Genomic DNA, 12,129 nt, shown 5'->3' on the forward strand with positions numbered 1-12,129 from the left:
ATCCATTGCGTTGCTGAAGTTTTGTGCAGTCATGGTTTTAAACACTGCAAAAGGTTGACTCTGGTGGTGCTGGAGCCACTTTTTTCAAAATAATAACAAAAATGCTCAAGGAGCTTGTATTTGCTAAAAATTCGTGCCGTCACGGTTTTAAACACTGCAAAAGGTTGACTCTGGTGGGACTCGAACCCAAAACCTTTGAATGACATCTCTGATATATGACTAGACATCTCTGATATATGACTAGAAGTGCAATGCGCTATCCATTGCGTTGCTGAAGTTTTGTGCAGTCATGGTTTTAAACACTGCAAAAGGTTGACTCTGGTGGCGCTGGAGCCACTTTTTGCAAAATAATAACAAAAATGCTCAAGGAGCTTGTATTTGCTGAAAATTCGTGCCGTCACGGTTTTAAACACTGACTCTGGTGGGACTCAAACCCACAACCTTTGAATAACATCTTTGATGTATGACTAGAAGTCCAATGCGCTATCCATTGCGCCACAGAGCCTGCGCTGGAGCCACTTTTTTCAAAATAATAACAAAAATGCTCAAGGAGCTTGTATTTGCTGAAAATTCGTGCCGTCACGGTTTTAAACACTGCAAAAGGTTGACTCTGGTGTTGCTGGAGCCACTTTTTTCAAAATAATAACAAAAATGTTCAAGGAGCTTGTATTTGCTGAAAATTCGTGCCGTCACGGTTTTGAACACTGCAAAAGGTTGACTCTGGTGGCGCTGGAGCCGCTTTTTGCAAAATAATAACAAAAATGCTCAAGGAGCTTGTATTTGCTGAAAATTCGTGCCGTCACGGTTTTAAACACTGCAAAAGGTTGACTCTGGTGGGACTCGAACCCACAACCTTTGAATGACATCTCTGATATATGACTAGACATCTCTGATATATGACTAGAAGTGCAATGCGCTATCTATTGCGCTGCTGAAATTTTGTGCAGTCATGGTTTTAAACACTGCAAATCCAATCTTTAATTGGCACAAACCTTTCGCTATGTAGCCAAGCTCGCTACTGTGAGTTTGATTGTGAGGACTGTCCAGCATTCCACACTTAACTTTTTGACCATTATGGCATTTGCCATACTTACTAAGCACTCAAAAGAACAAGTCAAATAGAGTCAGCAGATTTTATTTGCTGACACACACACACACAACACACACACACACACACACACACACACACACACACACACACACACATCTCTGTGTGCTGTGTGAGAGGATATGGGCTCATTTTATTTTCACACACACTCACTCACTTCTTCATTAGTTTCCAACACATTCTTAGTGATATTAGATCATCAGATGATTTGAAGAAGGGCAATATTTTAATGAACTTTTGAACAATGTAAAATATCATTGTTCTTAGCCAGTTCTCTATAGTACAATTAGATATTATTAATACACATTTTGCATACTAACTGACACATTTTCAGTAGATTTGATGTGGTGAGTGTGTCTGTTATCGTTCAGAGCCGATCTCGAGGTTCCAGGTTGAACATTATCATAGTTGCTGAAGGAGCCATTGACAGACAAGGAGAACCCATTACCTCCGTTTTTGTGAAGGATGTGAGTAGAGCTCAGTTTAAGACTGATGCAGAGGAGAAACCAGAAGCTGGACCGACTGGTGGATATCAGTGTCTAAAAAACAGAAGTCAATGGCACAGTTAAAGTACAGCGTTTTCTCAGATTGGTTGTTTTTCCTCTTGTCCAGACACTTGCCAAATTCTGAGAGAAGGATTTTATAAAATATTTTTGCCAAAATAATTTCAAGTTTTGGTGCCATTGTGGTTTCTTAGCTGCCATTTTGCAGCTCATGCAATCCTGCCGGAAGAAATCTGTTGAACGAGAAGCACAACTTTGACACCTCAATAGCAGAATATACATGAAAATGCCCTCACCAGCACTACAACATTTTTGAAAACATGAGTATTTGACATGTAAAACTCAGTCTCGAGATTGTCAAAAGGTATTCTGGGAAGTCTAGGAAATAAACGGAACTGTGTGAGAGGATATGGGCTTATTTTGTTTGTATCTCCTGCTTTAGTACACACAAGGACACACATCTGATGCAATACACATTCCTGCTCACTGCAGAAGGAAATGTGTAGCATCTTATTAGGTAAGTAGGCTAACATAAGGACATCTTACCTCAGCTAGAAACATCTCACCAGTTGCTAGCTATGGGCCCAAACATCTAATCTCCCAGTGTGTTGGCAAATTAAAGTGGCATTTACCTCAAACATTGGCCTATCTGTCAAATTGGGCTGTATGATTATGGTCCTTCAGTTTCTCTGCATGGCTAGCATGCCCCGTGGAAAACAAACTGGCACAGCTAGCTGTAAATATGAAACTTTTCCACAATGTGGCAAGTTCCTACTGAAGAAAGACAACCAAGTAAATGTCCTGTTCATTAAAGAGATGGAGGCTTATCAGTAGTTATCCTCCATTACCGGATCCAGCTTTTGGCAATGCAAAATGTTTTCTGTCATGTTTTCAAATGCTTTTGCTTCTTTATATCCCTCTAGAACCGTGCTGATAAGAAAAGGCTGAACATTATTATTGTAGCTGAGGGTGCCATAGATAGCCACAACAAGGCAATAACTCCTGATTATATCAAGGATGTAAGTACATTGGAGCAACCTGGGCAAGTCGTGGACCCACAAACTCTTCTGAAGCATGGGCTTTTTTTCACTTCATGGTTTGCTGCACACAAGGTTTTATGCACTATGTGTGATTGTTATTTTAACATTTCACATTTTTGCATGTGACATGCAAGTTATTTTTTTATATTTCTTTACTAAAATATCTACTCCATTATGTTTCTTGATTGTACATATGGATCAGGCATTTGCACCCTTCTTTTACTTCTGCAAGTTCACGTCTGCATGCAATTTATTTGGCACTTGTTAACATGACAGGAGATGTTTTATATGATTTCTCCTTCTGTTCTTTTCTTGAATGCGTTACTCTTGTTTCGGCCCTTTTTGTTTCTGCATTTTCTTAAGATTGTTTGCATGTCAAGATGCCAATGGAATCTTACAAAGAATGGATGTTGCACAGGATAAATACTATTAGATATCTGAGTTGTGTTTTTTATGTGTTTAAAGTAAGTTTAAGTAAGATTAACTGTAAGAATATGTGCTTATGTTTTCATGCTATGGATCTGTAATTTTTGGAGTGAAACCCTTTAAAGTCATGATACAGCTCCTTTGTTTAATACTATTAAACTATTGTATGTTTTCCTATACTGAGCAGTTAATCCTCACTATATTCTCTCATTCTATTTCGCTGCCCTTCCATATCCAGCTGGTGGTACGCTGCCTGGGTTTTGACACCAGGGTCACCATCTTGGGCCATGTGCAGAGAGGTGGGACCCCCTCTGCCTTTGACAGGATTCTGGTAAGTCACTGTGTCTTGAACAATTCTCAATGGACACATTTGTATGTGAAATCCTCACCTGTTGTGAGATGATTCATTGGTAAACATGTCAAATTGATATTTTCCTCTTCCAACGTTTGAAGCCTCAAAAAACCCATCCTGCTGCTCAGTATTGACCTTTTAATAACCTTTGACCTTTGACCCTTGCAGGCCAGTCGTATGGGCGTGGAGGCAGTGCTGGCATTATTGGAGGCCTCTGCCAACACCCCGGCCTGCGTTGTGTCTCTGGTTGGCAACCAGGCTGTTCGACTACCACTTATGGAGTGTGTTCAGATGGTAAGAGTGTGTGCATGCATGTTGGAGTGAAGAGGTCATGCAGAGACCAAAAAATGAGAAATACAGAAAATGAGATTACATTAGGGGTGTTGTTTTGGATAGATATTGTGATTGTGATTTGAGTCATGATTTTAGTGGGAATCTTAATTTTTGCAGTTCGTTTTCAGTGAAAAAAATATAAAAATTATGTTGATGTTATAGGTTGTTATAATATTACACCCAGCCATATTACAATTTAGATACTATTTTGATTAATTGTTCAGCCCTACTACATGTTAGTCTTAACTTTTTCTTAACACACATATTTGGTGTAGTAATTACTTAAATTGGTTAAAATATACTGTATGTTTATAACATGTAACATTAAAGGGTACTGTTATCCAAGGTAAGCACCAGTGGGAATAAAACTCCCAACGCTGAATATGTTGTTGTGACATTAAAATTTTTCCAAAATAAGCTGAAACAATTTCAGGACGTAACTTACTTAAGAGGAATGAGGTGGAATGTGGATCTGGATCATTGGTGCTCCCGGTTTGACAAAACCCCACCCACTATTTACCTGCAAGACTGACAGGACAACAAGCATGCCATAGACACACTCAAACTGACCCAGGGGCTTGTCACAGCAGAAGAAAATAACAAATGGCAGATTTTGAAATGTATGGTGTAAAAGGTCTTTTGTGTTTTGTCGTCAGACCCAAGAGGTACAGAAGGCCATGGATGAGAAGAAATTTGAAGAGGCAGTGAGACTGCGTGGCAGGTATTTATTTTACTTCAACTTCTTTGATCAAACATCTGTGTGTCTAACTAAGATTCATCTTCCTACAAACAAGTTTAAAATGAAACACATTAAAGGCTTATATAGAGCTAATAGTGAGCTAGCAGCACTGAGTCAAGTAAAAGTGCAAATAAGTCACTACTATTTTCCACCAGTTTCATTGCAGGTCCTGTATAACAAGATTGCACCTGTTCTCCTGTGTCGCAGTTTAACTGTGTTTGCACTGATTTTTTATCAACTCCTAAAGGCTTTTTCTGCAGCAGCAACAGAGCTGACACCCCTTGTCGATTTGCTACATTGACTAACTTCAGTTTTCACACCTTTTATCTGCAGGAGCTTTGAAAACAATCTGAGCACCTACAGACTCCTCTCCTACCGGAAAGCAGATTCTGAGCTTCCAAATGTAAGTACCCTTACAACCAAAGAATATAGAAAACAATGATTGTATCAAATAAGTAAGATTTTACACTTTTAATTCTTCTAATTGTATCTCTCCACCAGCAGCTTTGAGATTTGTACGGTAGCATAAGGTACTTCCTGATCCGGTGCCTTGTGGGTGCTGCAGTCTTTTTGTGACACTAACAGAGTCTGTTTTTGTGTGATTGTCTCTGTCCTGAGGGAGAGGAGGAGGCGGGAGATGAAGAACAGTTTGATGTATGTGATGAGTAATGAGGCTGCAGCTGAGCGGGCTCTAGGTCAGCTTCTGATGCTTCTACAGGCGTAGTTCACAGAGCAGATGAGCTTTTCAGCAACTAGTTTGGACCTTTGTGTTGATCCTTGTTCTTATTCACTTTAATGCCTGACTTCCCCCATGCTGAAATACAATTTAATTACTAGATTTTCTAGGTATAATCTTCTATCAGGCCTTATTAATTTACAGGGACAATACATTAACTACATGCATGTTTCTATGGTAACAGTGCCACAAAATGACAGTATCAGTGCTCATTATCTGTCGCTCTGTCTGTCATTGCTTATTTCTTCATGGCTCTGCTTAGAAGTAGAAGTGTAGACATGCAAAGAGTTACTGTAGTGCTTAAGTGAAGGTGTCCCGCTCGCCCGGCTGTTAAGGACAATCACAGGGTCGGCTGTGATCTGCTTCAAATGAACCTGAAGTAGCCCTCCTTACAGTTCAGTGTCAAGTCTGCATAGACAGTGGCTGAAAGTGTCTTTGCTTATTCATAAGTCAAACTGGACAGGCTCCATGCTCTCTCTGTTAAAGTCGTCAGTGGCAGTCAAACACAAAACTTTGGCACAGGTTCTGAGCACTTTTCTTAAAAGCCTTTGGGTGTTCAATGCTGTTTTCTGAACACAATCATCTGTGCAAGAACTTTGCCTAAAAATCCAGTCTACGGTCTTAGCAAAGTTATGATTTAGAGCAGGAAATGTTTGCTTAAAGAATCGGTAGACAAGGCTAACTGACCAAGCATTCAAAGCTAACTGTTAATACTTGACAGTAGAGCCCTACCAATTAATATTATTGACAGATTTGAGCTGACTGCAGATAAATTGGTATCAGTGTTTACAATAGCCAATAAATGACAATTAAAAAGTTAAATTTAAAAAAGAATGAGAGAGATAGAAGACGGATCCTTCAACCATGTTGTAAGTGTTGTTGCATAGTTTGCAACTCCTCTGTGGGTTTGGAATGCCACAATTCCACCACAAAACACAGCAATCAGCTGACATAATCAGTGGTACTTTTGTTCAAAGCTTTTAATACTAAAAAAACTGTTTTATTTTTAAACTGCATTATGTCATGTTGTCATGGTGAGGTCTCATAACTACACATAACAAATGTTGGAGATAATCTTTATGTTTTGTGTTTCTGTGAAGGAAGGGATAAAAGAATATCGGCCGATATATCGGAATATCAGATTTTAAAATCCTCAAATGTCAGTATCGGTTTACGAAATCCCATATCGGTCGGGCTCTACTTGACAGTTTTCAATACTCAAATCTAACAACACTCACTGAACTTGTCTGCACAAATGTGGTACTATGAAATAAATATTGGTCACATGCTCTGAGTTTTGCCATAGAGAAGTTCATCAGCAGCTGAGATTTGGACGCCTGTCTATTTTGAGCTTCTCTACATCTTCTTTATGTTCTTTAATCCAGTCCATGTCCTCAATAATCCTATTAAAGGATTGCGGGAGGAGAACTTTCAAGGCCTAATTTATTCCTAGCAACCACCTCTGACCCAACAGTCACCCACCAAATACCAATGAGGCCTTTTGGCCAGGTGTATTTGGCCTGCATTCAAACGTGGGTCTTGTACACACCACTTCATGGGCTTCAACTAAAATATATGGACCTAGTTCACTTTGATATTAGGGGTTGAAAGTTGCTGTGCAGCAATTTGGGATTGTACCCTAAAACATTTTCTCATCAACTAGTGGCACAGAGGTTTAATAGCAAGAAAACTTTGAATAGCCAGTGAAAGTTTGCATTTGGCAGTCAGTAATTTCAGTGGCTGTCATGAGAAAGCAGCTGCTGCTTCACTGAGTCTTTTGGCAGCATGTGGCTTTTTGCATGCAAGACAATCTTGGCCTTCTGCTGTACTGCTTTGAGGCAAAATCTTGTTGACTCAGCCGTTAATGAGACATGGATGGTATGTTCAGGCAGTGGAGACAGACAACTGGCCTGTCAACATTTTATTATATACAATATGATTCAGTATAAAGTAAAAAGAAGCAGCGAATAACCTGCAGTGAGTTTTGTCCAATTTGCCTACTTCATGTCTGTTGCAGAAATCTCTACTTGTCTTCATTGCCTCTAAACATTGCTGAAATACCATCTTCTTCAAACCAAACCTCATACATGCTGTACAATCACAGCATGTACACTGAATGTCACTGAAAGACACGCCTGAGGTGTGAAGATGTTTTAAAAATGTGACAAAGCTTGGGGGTGTATAAAAGTACCAGGTTTTGCTCTGTCCACTATGTGTTTAAGTGTGTGTGACTGATGCTCTCTGTCACCCACAGAGCAACTTTAATGTCGCAGTGTTGAACGTTGGCGCGCCGGCTGCAGGCATGAACGCCGCTGTGCGTTCTGCTGTCAGAGTGGGAATCACAGAAGGCCACAAGATGTTTGCTGTCAGCGACGGCTTCGAGGGATTCTCCAAGGGACAGGTAAGAGTGAAACTGATACATATTTATTTATAGTACACCAGTCTAGGGCTGCATCACATAATCTGTTATTCTTTTAATTCATTGATTAGACGAGTAGTCTAATGCTGCTCATTAGATATCCTGGTGTCTTCAAATTACTTGTTGTATCTGACCAACAGCCCAAAACTCAAAGATATCCAACTTACAATGGTGATAAACAGTAAAGCAGCAAACACTTACAGTTTAAAAGCTGCAACGAGAGAGTTTTACATTTTAGGAAGTGCCAATCCTTTTAGCACTACATTTGTCCACAATTTTGTTCAAAGTCCAAAATGTTAACTGAGCTACAGTAACTTCAGCATTGGCAGAGCAGGGGCAGGGGAAAATCCTCTGTGTTGCTGGTCGGTGTGGTGAGTTTGGCGTGGCAGGCAGGGGTGCAGTGAGTCGCTACCGACTGTGTGCCTCCAGCGAGGCAGGCAGGTTAAGGCGGCTCAGAGGGTAGTTCTTCCAGGCTGGAGGACTAGAGGACAGAGACACGATTAAACAATAGCTACCAGGGAACACGGGAAACAAGAGTAGATACTGATAACAATGCGCGAACAAAGCTGGATACTGGCTTGAGACCTACAGTGCTCAACATAACAATCCAGCGGGGAACTGAAGAGAACACAAGGATGATAAAGCAGCACTGATCGGCAGGATGAGATTCATGTGTACCAATCAGCCTGCTAAGCAGGTGTGGAAACCAGGAACCACCACGGCTATGGCCCACTGCTGCAACATGCCAGGAAGAAGCAGCACAGGGAGCAGAGAAGAGAAAGAGCGAGAGAAGGAAAGACAGAGGGCCTTTCTCATTTCCCTAAATTTCTGCCTACTCCATCCTCGATCCTCGAGCCTGTGACCCGGAAATCGATCTCAGCGTGCCATCTTGAAGGACATCTCAATTCCTAAAATGCACATCGAGGAGCGAGGATCGAGGATCGAGGAGGCTTGCTGGAGGAGCTATAAGCGAGGATGCATTGGTGTATCCTCTGCAGTGTTTATTGTATTCATAAGTTGTAGTAGTTAAGCCTAATCAAATGCGCAATCAAACTTTCTGCCCTTTACCGTTTGTGTAGCGCCTCATAAAGTGCATTTACGCACGAGCCACAGCAACATAAATTAATAATTAAAAATCAGACAGGATCGGTCTGGATCTAATGTTAATTAATGTTCTGTGTTCTTCTACACATCCAAAAGCTCTCACACACAGTCCAGGTTCATACAATAAAACTGTAGCTGTCCTCCTGATCAATCCTCAGCTCCATCAGAGTCTAAACATGGATTATAGAAGCTGAAAGTTTAATTCTGTTTCCTCTGTTTTCCCTGTCGGTCCTGTCAAGTTTATTACTGCAGGTGTTTTGTTTTGTCCCACATTATTTGCTGTGACATTACTGCACGGATGGAAATGTTTAAATGACTGACATCAGCCTCTAATCATCAGAGTAAATCGTTAAAGATAACACTGCTGGTCTCTAAATCTGCTAATAATTAGTTGGTGGGGAGTGGGTGGATGAACTGTGCGTATAGGCCTATATGAGTTCTTTTAATGTCCGAGCCGATCCGCGCATCACACCAATTCAGCTGTTATAATCGTGATAAAACAGTGCAAACAGCTGCTGACATCAAAATATTAGGCTCTAATATCAACCAGAGCGTTCAGCACTGATCTGCTGTGCTTCATGTTATAATAATAGTGCTGATGTAGTCTGCACATGTCAACTGGGGCTATTTGACATAAATTTTACTGTGTCATTTTGTAAAGGGACTGATGATGAAACACTCATCTCATCAGTCATCTCCTGTTTTCAGGCAAAAGGTGCACTGCAAAATAATTGTAATCGAGGAGGTAAGGAGGCAGAAATTTTGGAAATGAGAAAGGCCCAGAGAGACAGAAAAGCCAAAACATAACAACCAGCCACATACACTCGTGATGAGAAAGAAACAAAAACACTATCAAACTCATACTGACAATCCCAGCCATGTCATAGCATGTTGTAACATGACAAATTTATGGTGTTTTCTTTCCAAACTATTTTGAAACACGTTTGCTCTTTTCACAAATTAGTTTTTAGAACACTTTTTCGTTGTTTGACTCTGCCGTCAGCAGTCAGTAAAGATTTTTCTGTAGTAATAATGGAAAGACTAAATGGACTTCACACCATATATTGAAATCTTACTTGTGTGTGGAAATATCTGCATCACTTACTCTAAAAGCTTAAACTACATGTCAATGTCAAGGCTGTGTACACGTGCGGTCTTTTTGTATAGAGTAAAATAAATGTTATTGTACATCTTACAGTATTTATGGGCTTTTCTTCAGTCAGTTAACTCTTAAAATGTTTTAGAAAATGAGCAACAAACACACAATTCAAGAATGAAATCTGCTCTAATTTGATCTTGCGCAATGATGGTTGCAGTATTGTGAGAACATAGGTGCAAGAGAAGTTTATTCAAGCTAAATAAATATTATAGTCATGCTGTGTACACTGTAGCTTTGGGTTCTCATGTTACCCGAACACATGCAGAACCTTATTCACCTGAACCTGACACTGCTGACAAGTTATCATATCTTACAGCGTGATTGGTCAGTCTATTGTGCCTTTTCTCTGCGCCTGTTATTTCTTCACTTCTTCCACCTCTCTTTCATAAATGGCTTCATTACATGCTGAGACTTTAGCCTCTGCATTCCTCACTGACCCAGGAGCAAATTCTACTCTCAGCTCGTGAATGTGACTATAAACTTAAAACTAGAAGCACTCATTGTTAAGAGTAAACAATAGGTGTAAGCAATATTCTGACCAATTACTGACTGATAGCAGAGAGCAGGAAATGGCGGCTGCTGCACTGGCTACAGTGATAAGACTTAAGTATGTCCAGATATACAGTGCTACTTACTGTAAGCCAATTACTCCACTCCCACAGCAGCTACACCAAGGACTCGCACACAGTCTTTGTTTTGGTCACACGTCTGAGTGCATGCATGCGTTCCACAAATGCAAACACATAACCTTTTCAGCTGTGCAGAGAGTAGCAGTGACTTGTTGCGATGAAGCGCAGAGATGAGTTGTGGTGTAGAAGGATTAGACTTTGTTGAAAAGTGGAGCTGGAATCCCCTACTAAAAGCCCAACTAAGTAGGAAACAGCTTGTAATGTAGAACTGCTGGTTAAATGTACATGCGCTGGCACAGTAACAGTACAAGGACAGGAAGGAATACCGAGATATAAATATAAAGAGAACGGACACTGACTTTAAAGGATCATACTGGTAGTTTTTCATGTTTTAGTGATTTTATTACAAAAACATATATTTTCTAGCTGTGCAGATAGTTTTTCTGCCTCCATCCCAATAAAATGGATTTTAGTAAAAAAAAAAAATTCTCAATGCATTAAAAAATATAGGTTCGAAAAATTCGGCAGTTTTCAGTTTTCAGTTTTCAAGTGCATCCAACAAACTCTGACAGAGAGGTCTGTCGATCGATGAATCGTCACCTAAACATCAACAAAAGCAACATCTACTTGTGAAGTAATTTTGGAAAATATTAATGTGCATGATTATGACTTCTCCCTGTGTTTTTTACAATCAGATCAAGGAGATCAAATGGGGAGATGTGGGTGGCTGGACAGGCCAAGGAGGGTCCCTGCTAGGGACAAAACGGTAAGTTGAAGTGTAGAGGTGTGATCTGGATATTGATAGTGACTTAAATCCTGTATACATTTTGTTTCTTTACATCACACATAATAAAAAAAGATCTCCTCTTTTTTTCTTTTCTCAAATAACTCATGGTTTCTATCTTTAAAAAATAATGGATTGGATCCTGAACACTATGCTCTACCAAGAAGTAACAAAAATAACAAAACCTTGACCTTCAACTTTGATGAGTTTAGTGACCAAGAACTATTTTACTCACCTTCCCCTGGAATATTAATCCCATCTGAATGTGACAGAACTCTTTCCAGTTCTCATTCTACTGCCAATGTAACTTTACCTTTTAAACTTGTTTTCTATAAATAACTACTATACTATAAACTATAAATAACTATAAATAAAAACAACATGGAACATTGTTCAGCTATTCAACTATTTCCTTTCTATGTGGTAGAACTCTTCCGGGCAAACATCTGGAAAAGATTGCTGAGCAGATTAGGATCCATAACATCAACGCCCTGCTTGTCATCGGAGGATTTGAGGTATGTAAACTTTACCTGATTTTTGAGCATAATGACTTTTATCTTAATATCACAATCTTTCTGAACATCTTATTACTTAGAAAAAAGAACAGGCTTGCCAGTATTTGTTGTAATTAATTTTATTTTAGTCTGTTGTATAATTAAGATAAACTGATAATTGAATAAAAGCTGAATTCTTGTTCTGTGAAAATATAAATGTGAATTATTTTTATTGTACCTGCCATACAGCATCATTAAGCACTCTTTCTAGTATTGAGTTCATTCTCACCTGTATTTGACTTA

General features: G+C 39.6%; 1 protein-coding gene, 1 long non-coding RNA gene and 1 other non-coding gene across 6 annotated transcripts in view; 1 reads left to right on the forward strand and 2 right to left on the reverse strand.

The window, feature by feature from the left end:
- Positions 1 to 12,129, forward strand: part of LOC123971841 (ATP-dependent 6-phosphofructokinase, platelet type-like) — a 36,550-nt gene that overhangs the window by 11,263 nt on the left and 13,158 nt on the right. For 2 of the 4 annotated variants that reach the window (XM_046050860.1, XM_046050858.1), the window contains exons 8-15: positions 1,480 to 1,575; positions 3,316 to 3,408; positions 3,598 to 3,723; positions 4,419 to 4,483; positions 4,835 to 4,904; positions 7,492 to 7,638; positions 11,244 to 11,314; positions 11,760 to 11,847. In XM_046050860.1, coding sequence (XP_045906816.1) covers positions 1,480 to 1,575; positions 3,316 to 3,408; positions 3,598 to 3,723; positions 4,419 to 4,483; positions 4,835 to 4,904; positions 7,492 to 7,638; positions 11,244 to 11,314; positions 11,760 to 11,847 — 756 coding nt within the window. Of the gene's footprint in view, positions 1 to 1,479; positions 1,576 to 2,534; positions 2,631 to 3,315; positions 3,409 to 3,597; positions 3,724 to 4,418; positions 4,484 to 4,834; positions 4,905 to 7,491; positions 7,639 to 11,243; positions 11,315 to 11,759; positions 11,848 to 12,129 lie in introns of all 4 variants that reach the window. The other 2 variants (XM_046050859.1, XM_046050857.1) reach the window with 1 other exon arrangement.
- Positions 414 to 505, reverse strand: trnar-ucu. Its single transcript is given in 2 exon segments — positions 414 to 449; positions 469 to 505. It is a non-coding gene; the product is annotated as a tRNA-Arg (tRNA).
- Positions 7,646 to 12,129, reverse strand: part of LOC123971842 — a 9,198-nt gene continuing 4,714 nt past the window's right edge. Inside the window, exon 2 of the long non-coding RNA XR_006825311.1 lies at positions 7,646 to 8,137. This is a non-coding gene — a long non-coding RNA (uncharacterized LOC123971842). The remainder of the gene's footprint in view (positions 8,138 to 12,129) is intronic.

The sequence above is a fragment of the Micropterus dolomieu genome, linkage group LG06 (genome assembly GCF_021292245.1).
Source record: "Micropterus dolomieu isolate WLL.071019.BEF.003 ecotype Adirondacks linkage group LG06, ASM2129224v1, whole genome shotgun sequence".
NCBI classification, from domain to species: domain Eukaryota; kingdom Metazoa; phylum Chordata; class Actinopteri; order Centrarchiformes; family Centrarchidae; genus Micropterus; species Micropterus dolomieu.